Source organism: Myripristis murdjan, chromosome 6 (genome assembly GCF_902150065.1).
Source record: "Myripristis murdjan chromosome 6, fMyrMur1.1, whole genome shotgun sequence".
Taxonomy (NCBI): domain Eukaryota; kingdom Metazoa; phylum Chordata; class Actinopteri; order Holocentriformes; family Holocentridae; genus Myripristis; species Myripristis murdjan.
In genome coordinates, this window is record NC_043985.1 from 9,881,859 (window position 1) to 9,901,578 (window position 19,720).

General features: G+C 43.1%; 1 protein-coding gene across 1 annotated transcript in view; it reads left to right on the forward strand.

Moving 5' to 3' along the window:
• LOC115360470 (anoctamin-1-like) overlaps window positions 1-19,720 on the forward strand; it is a 55,393-nt gene that overhangs the window by 25,171 nt on the left and 10,502 nt on the right. Inside the window, exons 11-20 of the mRNA XM_030053398.1 lie at window positions 2,426-2,586; window positions 5,332-5,414; window positions 7,315-7,326; window positions 12,572-12,646; window positions 15,768-15,842; window positions 16,589-16,790; window positions 17,083-17,194; window positions 17,438-17,495; window positions 18,720-18,820; window positions 19,213-19,355. Coding sequence (XP_029909258.1) covers window positions 2,426-2,586; window positions 5,332-5,414; window positions 7,315-7,326; window positions 12,572-12,646; window positions 15,768-15,842; window positions 16,589-16,790; window positions 17,083-17,194; window positions 17,438-17,495; window positions 18,720-18,820; window positions 19,213-19,355 — 1,022 coding nt within the window. The remainder of the gene's footprint in view (window positions 1-2,425; window positions 2,587-5,331; window positions 5,415-7,314; window positions 7,327-12,571; window positions 12,647-15,767; window positions 15,843-16,588; window positions 16,791-17,082; window positions 17,195-17,437; window positions 17,496-18,719; window positions 18,821-19,212; window positions 19,356-19,720) is intronic.

Sequence of the window (19,720 nt, forward strand, 5' to 3'; positions counted from 1 at the left end):
TGAAAGGAAAATAAACTAAATAAACCAGACATGTTAACTTCACACCTTTATATGTTTCTCTTTTTAACATATTTCCCTTTATCGATATCTTTCTCGATAATTTAAACTAAATTTCCCTCACAAAATTCTCCTGTTGTTGTAAATGACTAATTTTAATAACATTTTTAAAATCTGTGGTGCAAAAGAAAAAATGAGAGGGGATAAGAGAGAGCGGGTGGAGGCGAAGGAGCAAAAGAACCGACCGGAGGCAGAGGTGCAGGAGTGGGATGAAAAGACGAGGAGGGAAGAGAGGAAACATCAGAAAGAGAGAGAGTAAGGAATGAAGAGTAGCAGTTGATAAATGAGATGTGGCATTTGGGGCCTCTTCTCCTTCCTCTATCTGCTTCTCATCATCCTCAGGATATTATGACACACACTTCCTGCACACACATGGACACTCACACGTTCACACCACACAGTCAAGACATGATTTAAGTGGTGCAGAGCAACAGCAAATACACACCTGCTCACACAGCCCACTTCCACTGCCATATATCGTCTCACTGGGGCTAATCGAGCCACTGCCACCGACATGTGAAGATGCTGTGATCGATTCTAGGTGTGTGGAGCGCAAAACAGACGTTTTTCCAGCTCATTGCTGACCCGTCGCTCCTGAGAACATGTCTCCAGGCAGTAAGACACAGATATGTTAATATTTGGAAAACGCTTCGCAACCAATAGTGTCCTCTGCCCTATAAAGAAAGGTCTGTCTACTTTTTGAGGTAAAACACAGTCTGACTACTGCAGGTAATGGATCTTAGACAGCATCTAGCACTTCCTGCAGCAGCCGTTACCTGTCTGCAGATTAAATACTTAGAGTCTAAAACAGAGAAGAGGTTGCCTCCACAATCCTAGGCATGCAGAACATTGCAAGGTGTTGCCAGTACAGAGACAGTCTGTTTGAATGCCTGTTCTAACTGGCTGACTGGCTGACTGGCTGTCAGTCATCCCACAGGAGATCATGCGGTGAATCAGGTGTTATTATCAATCCTACCAGGCTGACAGCAGGTGGATCATCACTGGACCTGAGGGTGGAATCGGTCCATTCTGCTCACTCTCTGCTGTGCTCTCTAGTGCCACCAACAGGTCACACTGTTAATACTGCACACTTATATCACAAAAAAAAGAAAAAAAAAAAAAAGTTTCTGCATTGCCATGAAATCAGCTGACAACATTCATGCTGCCTAGAAGATCAAACCTGTCAGCTTTGGTGAACCTGGTCTTCATGGGTCCACCTGAGCCGACCCCAGACCCAACAAGAGACCTGGAGCCTGAGACCCAGGATGTGCGCTGGTTTGTATTCAAGTTTTTATACAGTCAGATGGGTCCAGATCCTGTCCCGCTTTACTGCCGCTGGTCCCAGGTCTGTCTAACATTAGATCAGACAAGACCTGGCCTTGATCAGACAGTGCTGGGCTGTGTGTAAGTGTTTGTGTGTGTGTATTGTAACTTGCAGAACCGTAACACTAGGATAAGAAAGCAAGGAGAAAGTGCAGGCCCCAAGATGAAAAACAACAACACAGGAATGTTATTACCGTAGGGTAAAAAGACAAAGTTATCTTTATTCGGCTCGACGCAACCAAACTGTAAGGCTGATTCCAAACGGGTCACGCTTGTCATCCGTCACCATGACAGCAAGAGGACTTTTAAGATGAAATAACTCGTGGATTAGCCATGCTGTTTCAGACAGCAAGAGAAGAATAAAGAAACCTGCTGGATGTTTCTGACCAACCTTCCTGACAAACAGGAGGGTGATACGTGTCACGGCCAAGAGAGGGCTACTACCGTTTCCTTATGGAGACACAAAGTTTTGATTAGATGTGCAGTCTGTGTTGATCGGGTCTGTTTCTCCCGGCGGGGTTCAGGTGTGACGTTTCTCAGTTTTCAAGAAATAGATCTGGTAGTCTGGTAGGTCTGTTTCTGGTCCAGGTAGCACATCTCCACTTTTGTTTTGGTTTGGTGAAGCTTCAGCGGCTGTGACAGAGAAACCTCTCCTAGCTCGACTCACATCCTCGCTGCATTTTTTGCATGTAAACACACATTCATAAACACACAAAGTGTCGTCCTTGTCTCGTAAATCTGATATGTGCTCCGAATTCCCAATCATTATTTAACATTCAAACTGCAGTTTATTTTTTTTCTTTTCCAGCTGTTCTTGGTGACGTAGTATCTTCTGCTGAACTTGCACACAGTCAGTGGACTCAGAGTGTCTGTACTATACAGTATTGAAGAAATGTGTCATTTCATTGACTGAGAATAAAGCAGCGGTACTCTTTCTTACCGTAATCACAGCCCTGCTAAATAAATCACAGTATAACTTAGTGACATGCACCACCATGAGCCTGCTTTAATGTGCATGTGTGTGTGTGTCTGATTTGCCTGTCAGCATGGAGATCTGCCACCCAAAGAACAACATCACCATGTGTCCTCTGTGTGACCAAGCCTGCAGCTACTGGAAGCTGAGCACCGCCTGTGGGACAGCCAGGGCCAGCCATCTATTCGACAACCCCGCCACGGTCTTCTTCTCCATTTTCATGGCTTTATGGGGTGAGAGCTTTGGATATTCATTTTATACGTCTAGGTTAGCCATGCAAAAATGTAAAATGATATTCATTTTTCCAGTCTTGTTAAAACCTTTTGAAATCTTCTTGTTTTCCTATGAGTGAACCACTAAACAGAGTATCCCCTCACATTAATGAACAATATAGTATAAAAGGCAAAGTTAAGAATGTATGAAATAACAGCAGTGACAAGCAGGCGAGGACAGAGACGCGTGAATAAGTACAGATATTCCAAAACACAGACGTGAAAGTAAGCTGAGAGAACAGTAAATAAAATGGTGCAGCGATTGAGACAGGCTAACCTGGAGCTTGTCTGAATAAAAGCCCTTTCAGCTGCATCGTGACAGGAGTAGAGCATCCTATAGCTGGCGGGTTTGGCAGGCGGCGGGTTTGGCAGGGCGCGTGAGGTCAGCGACACACCGGGGGGTCTGACCATGCAGGGCTCTACAAGTTAACACCAGTATTTTAAATGTATTTGGACGCCACTGCAGAGATGACATGCGATCTCCTGCACTGCATGACAGAGGCGCTGTGTCTGATGCCGACAGACACTAAAAAACTCCCTATCAGCAAAATAGCATGAAAACCAATCCAAGGCCGAGCAGGAGCAAAAGCGGAGCTAAGGTCAGATACCACCAACATCCGTTCACCAGCCGCCATCATAATGACATTTGTGACTTTGAGAAGAGGTGTTTCTGCGGAGTGCCGTTCATACTGGCTATAACTCTCTCCAGCAGTTTGGACACGAGAGGCTTGGATAGAATTCATTAGGAGGGAGGAGGGCGCAAAACATTTAAGAAGGTTATTCCGGTCCATGTTGGAGACTTTTTCTAGATGAAACGAGGTCGGCAAAGTAATCAGTCCCAGCATCCCTCATCATTTCATTCACACTGATCAGCAGCTCTTTAAAATGCAGCCGATGGACCTCTAGTTTGTTTCCATACGTGCTCTGTTTTTCTGCATTCTTGCTTAAAACTGTAGATTGATTCATTTATCCGAGGTGAGGATTTGACAGAAGAAATTTGTCTGGATGAGCGCTGTTCATTAAGTAACTGGACCAGCATCTCCACGTCGTTCCAGTTTGACTCCAGTTTTCTGATTAAAGATGTGCCTACGACGTGTGTTTACGGGCCAGCAGATCCACATTACTGCCAACACACGGGAAGAAATCATGACCCCTGTAATAATGTTAAGCACCACCTGTTGACATGTTCTGTGTGCGAATTAAAGATAATGCTGAGAGCGTGAAAACCAAAAGTGAAAGTTGTAATGTTTACACTGACACAGAACCAAAACCTGGTCTAAATAACTGAATCATGAATGTAATTTCCTTTAAATGTAAACAGAGCCACTGGCTGTGATGTGGTGATCTGAGCGCTCTGAGAAAAATCCGGACAGTTCCCTGTAGAAAAGGTCCAAGTAGAAGAAGGAGTTTTTCATTAAAGGAATGACTTGCAGACAGGGCCAGAAGCTGTTCTTTTTAAAGACCCAACCTGTAGGCTGGGACCCATTTGAGCTTTTTCACCAAACCTCATCCATCCACAGCATTTTAATATCCCAGAACTTAATTTGCCAAATCATCTTTCTTTTCCACACACCTAGCTGTTGTCATTTCTCTAATATCCCAGACTCATTACAGACTGATTTTGCTCATCTTTCTGTCTGGTCGACTGATCATCTCTAATTAACCACTTAATAATTGATCACGCTCATTTTAGTACATTCTGCTATATAAGCCATAACCTGCAGGGTCAGATCTGCTGGTGGTTCATTTGGTCTGCTCTGTCCAATCGCAGATTAATGTTTGATGGTTTAGCTACCATTTTTCCAAAGATGGATTTCGATTAAAAGTGGTGATTACTGATTAAAATAGCAGAGGCAAAACTAAACAAAAATGTCATGACATTTAAGGGATGGTCTGAAGCCCTATAGGCCAATTTATTGTTCAGATTATTATTATTAATGAAGTCAGTTTATACTTTTTATGCCAAAATGTGTCCATGGCTCCTGCCTAGTCCACACAGGCTCGTGAACCACCTGAAAACATCAAACTGCAGATAGGGCGACCACTTCCTGCCTCTGTCACGTTGTGAATCACTGAGCCAGTAAACTCTGTTAAATACTGATGAAGGGAACAGGCGACGGGTAGACAACAGGCTGAGGCCGTGAGACAGACACAGAGAGAGAGACAAGTACTGATGACTCATCTCGCACCATCACTGCCGGCTCAATTCATGACTCAAATACCATTTCCGCCAGAGCAACATCATCATTTTAAATGGTCTTGGCTGCTTGTGAGACTGATTACTTTGAAATGTTACACACTTTGTCTTTGCGCTATTGACTTATTTCCACTTTAATTTTTTAGAATTTATTTTCATAATTCTCCATTATCATTATGCACCATCTCTATGTGCTTCAGGTCATGACAATACAGCTAATTTATGTCCTGCTAATGCTGGAATCCAGAGTTATTTATTCATATATTTGGCTCGTTAGTAAGTTTAGCATTTCACTCACATGTTTCTATTTAACATGTTAAACTCTTGGAATTGTCATTTGAATGTTTATATAATCCTAATTTGCTCTGTTCTTGGTGCATTCCGTTCTTCCTCTATATCCTTACACCTCCAGCTGCTACTGTAATTTAATTTCCGTGCAGAGATGGTTCAGATTTCATCCTGTGCGTCTGCCTCTTTGTGTATCTCATGACGTTTTCTCTGCTGTGAAGCGGCCATGTTCATGGAGCACTGGAAGAGGAGACAGATGAGACTCAACTACGAGTGGGACCTGACCGGCTTTGAAGATGAGGAGGTGAGTGGCGAGCCGGACTCGGATGGATGCTTGACTTTTGAACCAGTTAATGAGCGGATGAACGCTGAAAATAAACGTCTTTAAATTGCAGCCAGCGCTGATGATCAATAAGTGGAGCCACATGAACGGACAGATGCATGTATGAAAGAGTGACTGAATGAATGGATGAACATGTTGACTGTATTCTGAGTCTGAACATGCAGAGATGTGAGCAACACATCATCCCACTGTAATATTCATGTTCATACATTCAGACATTTCAGGCAAATCAGACACACACACACACAATCATACATTTTTGTTCTACAAGTTGACGAATCACAAAGATCCTAATGATTCTTCTGGTCATTTCCAAACAGCAGCTTAGCAGATAAAACTTAGGTGATTCCAAGTCTCATCTGTTGCTGCCCCCTAGAGGCAGGCTGGAGGTCAGCTCAACTACAGAGTCGTACCTCACTCAGTGTCTTGCTCAGCGACACTTCAGCAGAGTGGAGATTTCAACATGTGGCTGCTGCTTCTAAAAAAATTTTCTCCACCACACCACTGGGACTCAGATCACTGCACATTTGTTCCAGCAAAGCTGTAAAACATAGAATGTCCTGCCGTAGCTTTGTGGCAGAGGGTCACAGGCATCATGTTCATCATTTACATGTCACATTTTGTCAAAACATCTCAATATTAATTTTGTCATGTAAATATAATTGCCACCAGTGTTTTGTTGTACCAGCACAGAAAAACATTAATTGCCTTCATGACATTTTTTGTATTTCTTGCATTTCGGGAAGACAGCCACAGTACAACGCACAGGGACCGCAGATGTAGATTCACTAATTAGCTAACCCTGGCTCCATAGTCCCTATTAAATAAACTAATAAACTAAACTAAACTAATACTCAAAGTGGCAGAACCCAGCGTCAAAATCCATCATTCCTCCCAGTTTTGTCCAAAATAATCCGAGAGAGGCTGAGAAACCGTGTGTGGCAAACAGACAGACGGACAAACACATGAATATGCGTGGTCCCTCCTTGATGTTGGATCAGCATGATAGGGACGAGGAAAGGTCATAATATATGAAACTGCATGTTAAGAAAAGATTTAAAAGATGATGTGTATGTTTAGCTGGCTGCTATCCTGGACTTGAGAACCACCAATAGAAATCAAGTGTTTGTAAGCTAGATCTCTGAACACCCAATAGGAGCCTCTTGTTTGTAGAGGACTGTGCAAAAGTGCCCATAGTACATTTAAAGATGTTTAGACTTAACTCATAATCCACATAGTTCGTACCACCGGCCTGACTCGCTGATCAATTAAATGCTTACTCCGTGTTTTTTTTTTTTTTTTTTTTTTTCCCGCTGAGTCTAATTGGTGCTCACTTAGTCAACCTGTGGCTGGATTATGGAGCAGATATTATCGGGACCTTAGGCTATAATCCCACATGTACAGGCTTGAAAGGTCCATAATATCACTTTGTTCTTAAAAAATGATCGGTGCAATCTTAAAACCAGTAAACAAACAGGCAGCCAGTGTAAAGACGATCATGTTTCACTGAGGATCCAAACGACTAGAGAAAGAAGAACATGTCTGACCTTTCCTGTTCACACATGGTTTAGTGAACCTGTGCAACATAGCCTAATCAGATATTTTGTTCAGATCACCTCCGCGACACTCAGGAACCTACTGTCCGTCATCGTCCACATCCTCCATTAAAACAGTAAAACATGAAGCCAGTCAGCGTCGCCTGGTCCCTGTCACACTGTGTGTTTCATCTGCAGCTGAAGGGAAATGAACGTCACGATCTGAGTCAAGATAACTCTGGTTATTATTAGTAACTCAAACCCCCCCATCCCCCTCTGTCTCTCTGTCTCTCCCTCTCACTCTTTCTGGGTTTATTTTTTTACAGGAAGCTCTCAAGGTTTGGACCGTTTCCTTTTTACTGGAGCCTCTCTCCGTCTCTTTTTAATCTCTGTTTCTGTCCCTACACGTCCTCTGCCACCGCCGCCAGCTTCTGCTCTTAACACACAGCAAAGCAGGATCACACAGTATTCGCAAATTCATGTTTCTTTTCACCCTTTTGAGGTGTGACATGCCTGATGTTCACTGTATGAGGACAGTTCACGTGGTGTTGGGTGAGCTGTGAGCCACAGAAAAGTTAACGTAATTTGGTTATACTTTAACTGAAATGCACTGAGATTATTTACACTTTTAGCTTAACTTTTATTACAAAATGTCCTGTCATGACAAAATTATCATCAGAAAAATGCAAAAGTACGTTCAGTTTACATAATTTCTCCATGAACACTATTAAAGCTGCACTGAGCAATTTCTGACCACTAGAGGGTGTCGAGAGCGCAAACACGCAAAGCCACTCCTGGGAAGAGCCTCTGATTGGCTAACCCTAACCCTAACCCTTCCCTTAACCAATCTAACCAACAAACAAGCCCAGCCAACAAATCAAATGTTGTTTCTGTTTTGAATATTCATTGTAATTGATTGTCTCTGACCTTCAAGTTGAAAATGTGGTGAAACTGCAGACTTTTAGCTGCAAGGTGAGTTGATGTCTGTGGCTGAGCCAGTAACACAGGTGACTGTGTGACTGATCTGAAATCAGGATAATCTGATCTGCTGAATGTGCAGATTCAGTGAGGTGTTGGAAGGAGCTGACAGTGGCGAATAGCTGTGGTACCTGACGGAGGAGGAGCTTATTGTCTGGCTCATGTAGATCTGTAGATCCAACAATAATAGGTCGGCTATGAAATCCCATCACATGGTACGGCTGGTCGCCAGAGCTGATCTTTAAAATGATGCCTTTTTTCAGCAAATTTTTAAAAAATGTATAGGTTTATACTCAAATTAATTAACGCTGTGTCTAATTTCAGTTCTTCTGTTCCGTTCTTCTGATGCCGCGGTCACCACTACGTTCTCCCACACCGGATTTAGTGGAAATCTGCTGTTGCCGCAGGTCGCCTGCAGTTTGCACACGAGCAGATCCGTTTCCTCTGCAGAGCAGAGTTCCTTCTTACCTGCTGGCAAATCCACCAACATCACAGCAGTCCACCCAGGTGCAAGCACTGCTGGTTTATTAAAGGGAATGGACGATGGCGCTTTGACTGGTTAATTGCATGTTACAGCCAAAACACAACGATGATAGAGAGATTAAACACACTGGCGCTGTCCATGACTCTGGAATCAGCTGATGACTCTCAGCAGAGATAAATAACAACAAAGTCCTGCCCAGTGAACATGTCATTTACATATTCATCAAGCTCACTCATATTCAGTTCAGTTCAGAGATCATAGAACAACTATGGTTCTTCTTATCAAGGTCTTGCTTGGCAACAGAGTGGAACATGATCCTTCCCGTCCTGTCCGGGACTCTCTTGGTGGGACTTGATCACGGACCCGGACTACATCACTGGTCTTGAACAGAGTGGAGGAAGTTGTGGAAACAGAAACATGAGCAGATCTTAGCAGCATCAAATACTCATCTCTCCCTTGCCATGATTGATGAAGGAGTCTCTCTCTATATCACCGTTGTCTGTTTATTTCTTTTGCATTTCCATGAGGATATACACACTTTGTGTTATCCACGGAGGTAACACTGTCAATCTCCCTCCCATAAGAAAATGCGCTGGTGTGGGAGGAACTAGCTCTCCATCCAGTTCCACATAGGTGAGGGGTCTGGAGTTGATAACTGCTTCCACTTCCCTCAGTAATGTTTGCACTTCACTTCAAATCTTCCCCAGGATTTTCTTTAGACACAGCGTAGCAGACCATAACAGAGCAGCGATGAGTGGTGCCATCAGATCACCATCAAAGATACTGTCTCGGTGATGTGGAGATGTGCCTTCGCCTGAGACCTTCTCTCATCTCCCAGAAATTTGGCGGTATCACTTTCTGATCTGTGTATGTTCCACCAAGTGGCAAGGCGTTCCGGGCCGCTGCTGTTAATCGTGGACCCCGGACATAAACCCTGAGAGCAGTTCCCTGATGCCCCTGCTGTAGTGCTGGGAGATTAAAATCAGTGCAAACTCAGGAATGCTAAGCCCGCTCTTCAGGATGGGGAACACACTCTGCAGATGTTAATGTGAGATGATGTTAATGTTTCCTCAAGGCTCAGTGCAGACTGCTCATTTCACAGTCTGACCGAAATGTTGTGCCCCTCATCCCAGCGCCCAAAGAGTCACACTCACAAATAAACAGTAGTGCAGAGCAGAGAATGGACTGGACAGCAAGGAGGAGCACAAAATGTTTGGGTCCAGTTTTACAAACCCATATCCAAAACCCGCAGCGCTCACTACCTCACCCGACTTGTTACCCACAATTTTCTCTAAATCGATTCCAGACGCTGTTAATGCCACACCCGCAACCTGAGCCATCAAACGCATAGCTCCACTCCGCTTGAAGGGGATTTATTTTTAGCGTCAGTTTGGCCAAGCAGTGAAGCCACTGATGATGTTATACTCACCGTCTATAATTACACCGAATTTCTGCCATATTTCAGACTTGGCGAGGATAGGCTGCCAACAATCTGATATTCACCAGTAGCTATTTTTGAATTCAGGTCATCCGTGTTGATCAATGTGAGCCTTGATCGCTGTTAGACTTCCCCTCTTTTAATTTGACCTGGCCGGATGTTCTTTATTTTTCTTTCTTTTTCAAAAATCGAATCCAGATATTCAAATTCAAGCAAGTTTTATCGGCATTAATGTTGAAGTTGCATTATTGCCATATCCATTTTACAGAATATCACACGTCTGGACGATTAACATGGGACAATGTGTAAAAAGTTATAAAAACTAATATTCTACTACAAAACTACTACTATAAAATGTCTCATTCTTTATTTCATCTGCAACCTGCCCACAAATGATTAATATTTACCTGTGTCTGTACCTGTACATTATGAATAAGCTACATTACTCTCACTGTAATAGGCTAGGTGGAGTTTTTCTCTTTTTTGGGTGGTGGGTGGTGGGGGGTGGGGGTGAGCGTTCACAGTTTCAGTAAATTTGCAGAAGACAGGGTTGGACTGAGTTGGAGATGCTTCCTTGACGTGATCGGCTATTTGATTCATGCTGAGCTCGATTTTAACAAATTAGGTTATACCCCTCGGAGCAGAGTTTTTCCTCAGTGCATTTAGTTTGGCTCATAGCCTCTGTGTATGACAGTGGTTTGTCGACATGATGAAGAGACAAGTTACTACACAGCTTTAATACTTGGCTACCACAGAATGCATGTTACAGGACGAATGACACTCCCAGGTTCTGCAGAATGATCCGCCCACAGGCTGCCGCTCACCTTCACCAGACCTGTCTGTCAAGGCCTGGAGCATCACTGCTGACCGTTTCCTCTCCTCGCAGAGACACTAACACAACAACACACATCTGTCCTCTCTTTCAGTCCAGCAGAGTATTTCCTCATATCCTCTGTCTGAGAGTGTGGTTAGTTCCTAATGTTGCAGAAGCTCTTAGCTGCGTGAAATTCCCCATCAGCTTCGCTTCCTCTCCTCTCTCACACCGGTTCTCACTCTAATCCTCATATCATGTACACACTCATTCATTTAAGGTCGAAATTAGAATTACAAATACTTCATTGATCCCCGAGGGGAAACTAGATAAGACAGTATCAAAGGCAGCAGAGAAAATGTTAAATAGATAAAGACAAACAAAGTGAAGCTACATTTCCATGGAAGTCCAGTAAAAGCTGATTAAAGCTGGGTTTCCATGGAAAGCCAGCTTTAGCTTTCCCAGACTATCTGCTCCTGACTGCCCAAAAACCTTTCAGTGATGAACCACTCCCTCAGCGGACTGTGGGGTTTGTATGACAGACAACACGCCTGCCTCAGTATAACAGGGTGTAGGTGATCGGGGAAAACAAGGGAAGACACACCATGAAAAAATTACAAAATGTGTAAATTCATGAGAAAACATTTATTCTTGGGCCGGTAAATCTATTTTTCTCTTCCCTTGTTTCCCTTTCTATTCAGATGGCCAATGAGAACAGAATATCTCTGTTCAAAGGATATGCATATTGTTCAGACACTCTGACAGAAAAGGTCCAGTTTTTAAAATTGCTATTATTGTTATTAGAATAAGAACTGAAAGCCTATATTTTTAGGCCGTGGGAGTTGAGGCATTGGGGTTGCTAAATTAGATTGTTTTCGTTTGAGATGTATGATCTTTTAATGGTCCCACTGAGGAAACTGGGCCGTTGCAACAGGAAATAGTCAAAAGATACACCAAAGAATAGATGTAGAATAAAAAAAAAAAAAAAAAAAAAAAAGAATATCATTACTAAATTACTCAAAAAAATTTTTTTCTTGATTGAGTGGAAACAGAACAAGATCATTTTGGTTTCCATCAAAATTGGAGCGGGCAAAAAAAAAAAAAAAAAAAAAAGTGAATAGTGAGACAAAGATGCTGCTGCTGGCCACATTAACTCGCCAAGGGTTGTGATTCATGTCAGTGGGAGGACTGGGAGCCACTTCCTCCCAGCTCCAGTGTGTAAAACAGCTGCACTTTGCCTGCTTGTGATACAGGCTTCACCTCAGACACTAAAAAAGATTTAATTCCCACCTGCAGCATGAACCAGGCCAGCAGCACCTGTGCTGTGTTCCTCTCTACTGGGTTTAATTTGTTCCTGCCAGATTCCCTATTTCTCTTTCTTTTTTTTTTTTTCTTTTTTTTTTTTTTTGCTTTCTCTGACATGAAAACCAAAAGGAAACAAGTCTGTTGTCCCTCAGGAACCTCAGTTTTTTTTTTTTCTTTTTTTTTTTTTTTTTGCTCCATTAAATGTCCACATGACTACTGCGGCATTTGGACCTATTATGGAGAAATGTATTAATAGAAATCAAACTTTATTGGCCAAGTATGCACAGAAGGAATTTGACCATGTGCTGAAAATGAGCAGAAAGGTGTGGATTCCAGCATGCTTTACCACATGAAATGGTAAGGACCTATTTCCACCACCTAATATTTTTTATTTTGAAAACATAAATATGGATGATGCTGATACATAGTTGGATGTAGTGTGATAGTGGGTGTGGGTGAGTGTAGTGCACCTCGAACAGTTCATCCATCCATCTGCTAACTCCTTCAGCTCACCAGCAGTCTCCTTGCCTCTCTCTCTCCTGTTGGCTGGTGCCCGTCCCGCCGCAGGACCACCCGCGGGCCGAGTACGAGTTTAAGGTCATGCAGAAATCCCTGAAGAAGGAGCACAAGTCGCAGCAGAAGGTAAGTACATGCTTAGCTCTTCACTGTCTGGATCTCCTCACCTTTAAGTGGCTGTTTCAGGATTAAAAAGTTCTTAAAAGTGCCTTTTAGAGACATTCCCACATTTGAATCTGGTCCTTTACATGATTAAGTATTTTCCCATAAACATGCTTCAAGCTTTTTATCACGTGTGTTTCGTTTGGACTCAGTGTTTGATCAAAAACTGAACAAACTAACAGAGAATCACAGCCCGTGTGTCTGCTCCAACCCTGCAGCCACAATAAAATACTGCTGTTTTACATTTCTGCAGACCAACAAATACAATAAACTATGTCGACGTTTCTGAATCTAAAATATGTTGCATATCACGATTTGGAAGAGTCAACATGGTCAAGCCTGCATAAGTGTCACATGACTGCTAGTTACTTTGTTAAGGCGAAGAAAAGGTCATGGCTGACATTAAGAAACATTAGCTTAAGTTTGTTTATATTAGGTTGTAAATGTGAGCTTGTTGACTATTTTAGCCACTTTTGTTTGCTTTGTCTGCTTCATTAGCCACCAAAACTACTTGGTCAAGCTTATGAAAAGGTCAGGTTTACGTTACAAAATGTTAGCTAACGTTTGATAAAAATGAAGGTGGGGTCAAAGGGCAGCGTTTTCCCCTCACTGTGTTCTATGTCATGAAACCTCTGACACTTGAACTGTACTGTATGTTTGGTATGCAGAAACGTAAAATGCCAACATGCCAACATGTTTTCCCAGCGACTGGCAGCTTTAGTCCACCGACCGGCAGCTCATGTTCAATTACAGCGGTTTGATTTGTCTGTTCTGTATCTGTGGTTTATGTGGTTTATGTGGTTTATATGGTTTATATGATTTATATGGTTTATATGGTTTTTATGGTGTTCTGGTCCTCTGGCTTGGCTGTCTGTCTCGATATTTTGAGTGTGTGAATATGTGTTTGTGTTGGTTTGCTGTGGGTGGATTTCTGTGTGTGTGTGTGTGTGTGTGTGTGTGTGTGTGTGTGTGTGTGTGGTGTCTGTCTGTGCTAGCAGTCCAGAGGTCAGGGTGAGGATTGTCCTAACAAATGGAGGCACACAGTGCAGAGTGCCATGGCCGGGTTACGACTGGTAGACTCCTCTACTAACTGCCTGTTTCTCCCTATCTTCATCATCATCATCATCATCATCATCATCATAATCACCTTTATATCCTCGCTCCCCTGCATCCTTTAAGACGTGCTCATCCTTTTTCCACCATCCTGCTTTTTCCACTAAGAGTCCTTGTTTTTTAATCTTATGTCACCTTACTTGCTTCCCAGGGTTCCCACTCTCCCCCAAAAATTTCATTAATTTGCAGGGAAATTGTAAATGAATATACCAAAACCTGTTTTAGTCATTCCAACTATGTATATGGTGGTTTTCAGATGTTTTTTTATATACAGGAAGCCCAGACTGTTCACAGTTTTCACTTTTTTTCAGCTGAAGAGATTCTTAATAAACAGTTGTTTGTAAGGTGGATATGATAAGAGGCAGAGCCAAATAACAGAAGAGCTCAAACAACCGACTAAGTTCAGAAAGTGACACTCCCTTTGCTGTGCAACCTTTAAAACCAGGAGAAGACAACACTTATGCCATATCACGATATTATCATATCCAAAATTCCCAACAGTGTTTATATTGATATAATATTGATATCGTCCTGACACTGTAGTTATGGAAAGTCTTGGAAGAGTGATGGAGTTTTCCATCAGTGCCACAGTGAGAATCTCTGACTGAGTCCGTGTCTCTCAGCTGCTTCTCATGACCCACTTCTTTCTTCCCCTTCCCTTTAATTTCTTTGCAGATCACATTAATGGTGCAAAACTGGGTTTTACTTGGAGATACTGTTTAATTTAAAGCAACTGACTAGCATTGTTTGTTTTTTTTTTCATCACAGTTTTTCCTCCTCCCCTATCCATCTTGTTTGAGTTCCAAATCATAAGTCCAGATGAAATCAGTGTTACGGTTGCCTTGTTGCTGCTTGTTCCCTCACATTGTTTCAAGCTACGTATGTCTGGAACTGTTTCTGTCATGCTGCTGTTTGCTGCTTGATGCATGTTGCACAGGAGAAGTGACTGCATTCTGGCATGTTGTGTGTTTTGAAGTGTCCACTGTATGAGAGCAGACTCTGAAGTTCACGTTTATTTAGAGCCGTTAATCGCTGTTGAACCCAGGGGCTAAATCGAAAACCAAATGACACGCCCCCTACCTGTTTTTGTGAACAGTGATGCTGCTGATAATTACCTGCGGGTGCATGTGCTGGTTGTCCCATGACGTTCTGCTGAGCTGGACAGGTGTCTCTCTGCTGCAGCTCTGGTTCACCAGCAGGCTCTCACTCGAGCTGCTAATGAAAGCCTCATGATGTGGGCAGTGTGAGCCACAGTGACCTCTTGTGGCCGGTCTCTTAATCAATAATGACCTGTAACATTACAAAACAACATGGCTAAACAAAACCAGGTTGAACAGTTTACAAAATTGCACCACCACAAAAATCAAACACATCATTATCTCAGCATGCTGTGCAACTGAACATGTGTGACGGAGCTCTGAAGATCGTCAGCCACCTGTAAAACAAAATGAATGTACATGAGCTGGCCAGCCTTAAGGGACTGTACTTGTCTTGTCATGCTACACCTCGCTGCCAAGGTGTTTACTACACGGAGACAGAACTCCCATGTAATGTAAACAGCTCATGCTAACTCCTCCTCTCTGTCTCCCTCTCACTGTCCTGCACTCTCAGACACACACAACCATTCATTCCCTCAGTGCGATGTACACACTGAAGGTGATATACAACACCAAGTAGCTCTGGTGCTCCTGATTACAGATTTGAGCTGCACCACATCCACACTCTGCAGCCCAGACCATCAGGCTGACCAGGAGAGAGAAACCACAACACTGCATATACCTGCCATTTGATAGATGTTAGTTTCCAAAATGCTGAAAAACATTTTTAAAGTCGATGCCCCCAGTGGGAATCAGACAGCTGCCAGTGACACGCTCCACCCAGTGAACTCTGTCTGTTGTGCTGTCTCGCATGGACCTCCAGTCAACATGGATCCAGATTTGAGGTCTTATTTCTGGATTCTGCCTGTTTTTAGACAGAAAAGGAGAAGCTGACATGCCAGGACCGCCTCCCTGCCTACATGACCAACATTGTCATGATGCTGTTAATGGTGAGTTTTTGTTTCCCCTCACAGTCACTGTCTGTATCTGTTATTTATTTAATGCTAGAATCCCTCTGGCTGGTCTGCCACAAAACTTATGTTGTAGACAAACTACTGGCTGGCATTTGAGCAAACTGTGCCTTCACAGTGTGACTGTGTGACTGTTTTCCGCTGGTTATACCAGGAGGGTGTTTTATGAAGCATGTTAAAAAAAAAAAAAAAACAGTCTTCTGTGAGAAAGCCTGACTTGTGCTACCCAACAGAGAAATTCTGGTTTTAAAAAAGGCAGTTGCTGCTCAGTCAGTAAGACTCACTGAAGTCAGGCCTGCACAATCATACAGCTCAAAGCGCCGTAGATTTCTAAAGTAAGAGCAAAAGGCCAGAAGGAGCAGCTGTGCTGTCATGCAGACACAACAGCAGTTACTAGTATGAGAAATACAAAGAAATTATAACCAAGATGGCAATACTATAGCCATAAAGGCAGCTACCAGGTAGTATTTAAACTCTTCACTTGAATACCTGGCTGGTGTATGATTGACAGACAGATATTAATGCTTTCAAGAGCTCCTAGTGACACCAAAAGGGTGTGGTAGCGAGTAAAAATTAAAAAAAAAAAAAAAAAAAAAAAAAAAATTAATGTATTCAGCCTCCATGTGATGAAACTGAGTGTCTCTCTCTCTCTCTCTCTCTCTCTCTCTCTCTCTTTCTCTCTCTCTCTCTCTCTCATTCTCTCTCTCTCTGTCTGTCTTTCTCAGGTCGGTGTTACCTTTGCCATTGTGTTTGGTGTGATCCTCTACCGGATCTCCACCAAAGCAGCTCTCCATATGAGCTCCAATCCCATCACGCGGAACCATGTCCGGGTGACAGTCAAAACCACAGCAGCCATCATCAACCTGGTGGTCATCCTCATCCTGGACGAGGTGTATGGGGCGGTGGCTCGGTGGCTGACGGTGTTAGGTGAGTCGGGGTCATATTCAGGACACTGAAGAGGGCGTGGATGGTGTTTGATGATGCATGTGGTCGTACCTTTACTGAGAAAAGAGTGAGAAACCAGGAAACTGTGTTCGGATTTTAGCTAGTGTGAGTTTGGGCAGTAGGTGAAAACATTTGTTGTGTTTATTTATGGTCTCATGCTGTTATTAGAAAAGCAGGACTGTGTGGATGAGGAGTGGCTGAGGCCAGGAGTGACCAGTAGGAGGAGCTGCACAATCAAAGTGATGGATTTCTTTCTTTCCTCTGCATCTTTCAGAGGTTCCAAAGACAGACAAGAGCTTCGAGGAGCGTCTCATCTTCAAGACCTTCATTCTCAAATTTGTCAACGCATTCACACCCATCATCTACATAGCCTTCTTCAGGGGAAGGTTAGTAGCCTGAACACACACTCTGTACCTTCAAACAGACAGACAGACAGAAACGGAGGCGAAGCCATAGTCCCTGTCCACCTTCAGCGGTGAAGGTCATCATTTCCATCCCGATCTGAACGGCCCTCTACAGAGAGGTGTTGAGTTGTGTTATCCCTTAATGTCTCTGTGAATGTGCTGAAATATGATTCATGTGTTATTTTTGTGATATTTTACCAACATTTTGTTCATTTTCCCCCAAAGGCTGGTGGGCAGACCAGGTAGCTACCTGTATGTGTTTGAGTCGTACAGGATGGAGGAGGTAAGACCTGCAGCTCTGCTCCCAACCACGACTCCAGCATTTAACCATCGCTCTGCATCTGCTCCCAAACACTTACTGACATGATAATGATGATGATTATTGATGCTTGTTATGATTATTATGATTTTTCATAATCACTGATGTCATCATCATTATTATTGCTGTCATTGTAGTAGTAGCACTCTTGGTAAACATGTGGAGCGTGTGGACTTGCAGTTGAACAGCAGTCTCACTCCAGTTCACAGATGATGTGTTGGGTGAATGTTGACACACAAGATCCTGATGAATAATCTGTTTTTCATGTACAAAATCTTATCAATGAGTTTGAGAGCTGCTTTGTGAGGTCTTTTCAATTTTGGGCAGAGATTCACAGCATTTGTTGAGCAAAGAAAGCAAAGCAAGGCCTCTCTCTCTCTCTCTCTCTCTCTCTCTCTCTCTCTCTCTCTCTCTCTCTCTCTCTCTCTCTCTCTCTCTCACACACACACACACACACACACACACACACACGCACACTAAAGACCTGTGAAAGTTAGGCAAACACTTGTCAGCAGTTGTAAGCACACCCAAAAAACACAAAGCTCATCCTTAATTTTTTCACCTGCGAGCAGAGCAGACGCACTCACAACAGGATAAAAAAAAAAATAAGTGAACTAGACGGTGAATCAGGTGAGAAAGTGATGTGATGAGGGGCAGCAGGTGTGGAGTGAAGTAGACAGGGAGCTGAGGTTTGGGACACAGGTGGTCGAACAGGTACACACTGGATGGGTTCGACCCAAGCGGCTCTTCATGCTACAGGAATAAATGTGCACAAAAAATCTGAGGCTGAAGAGAGTCTGAGATCAGCTGCGGACCCACAGACACACACACACACACATACACACACACACACACACACATATCTCTGCCCTCTGCATTCCACCTGGTGGCAGTAAAATCCATGGATTTTGACTGTATGTTGTGAAATCTTTAGTACCTGCACATGATTAGCAAAGTGGTTTGTTGCGATGTAAAATGTGGAGTGAACTGGCGAAACATTCAAAACCACTGGTGTCGTGGAGCTTTATTTTTCTTTTCTTCCTCTATTGTACTGCAGTTTAATGTTTTGAGTGATTACTTACGTCAAGTATGCCTTAACTGAGTCTGACTCAGTACCATTTCTACTCATTGTTGTGCACTTTTCTGTTTGAGCCTTTGGTAACTTGGAGGTAACGGACTGTTTTACAGTGTGCCCACGGGGGCTGTCTGATGGAGCTGTGCATCCAGCTGAGCATCACCATGCTGGGAAAGCAGCTCATCCAGAACAATCTGTTTGAGATCGGAGTACCGTGAGTACAGACAGTGTGATGTGGTGGGTTAGGGGCGTCAGTGAGCAGCTTGGAGCTCAGCTGATCTCTGGAGATAGGACTTCCTGGGTGCATGATGGTCTACCTAAAAACCAGGCCACCCTGCCCTCTCAATGCCATCATATTAACAGCATGAATATTTTCAGCATTATGTCTACCTTTCACAAAAAACTACCTTTTTGAAAATGATGTGATTGTTTCTGAAAATCTTATTATCCTCCAATAACTGAAAGGAACTAAATTATTGTTGTTGTTCTTATGATGGAATTGAAGATGATAAATTCGTATGTGGAGCCTTTTCTCACAGCTGCGGTTCCTGCTCTTTGCTGAAGACGAGTCGTTTTCCTCGGTCTCTGTGTCTCTGTGTCCGTCAGCAAGCTGAAGAAGCTGATCCGTTATATCCGGTCGAAGCACGGGACTTTCCAGGAGGAGGAGCGGGAGAAGAAGCTGCAGAGATATGAGATAGACCACTTCCTCGAACCATTTGCTGGGTTGACTCCCGAATATATGGAAATGAGTCAGTCGCACACACACACACACACACACACACACACACACACACACACACACACACACACACACCAGTGCAAAATGACACCACACAAGTCTAGCAGCTGGGATATAAGAAGAGCTTGTGGCTCCAGCAGCTTCTGAATGACAGATGAAGAACACCACATACAATATATAGATATATAGATATATAGATATACAGATATACAGCAGACTGTCTGTCATGGCTCATCATAGTTTTCTACATCCTAACATGCCTGTAAATATACATTCCATAAAATTTACAAATTCTATTTTCTCAGTATATTAATCTGCACACACACATTTCTAATAGGTAACTACCCACAAATGTATTTTGTTGTTTGTGTTGTG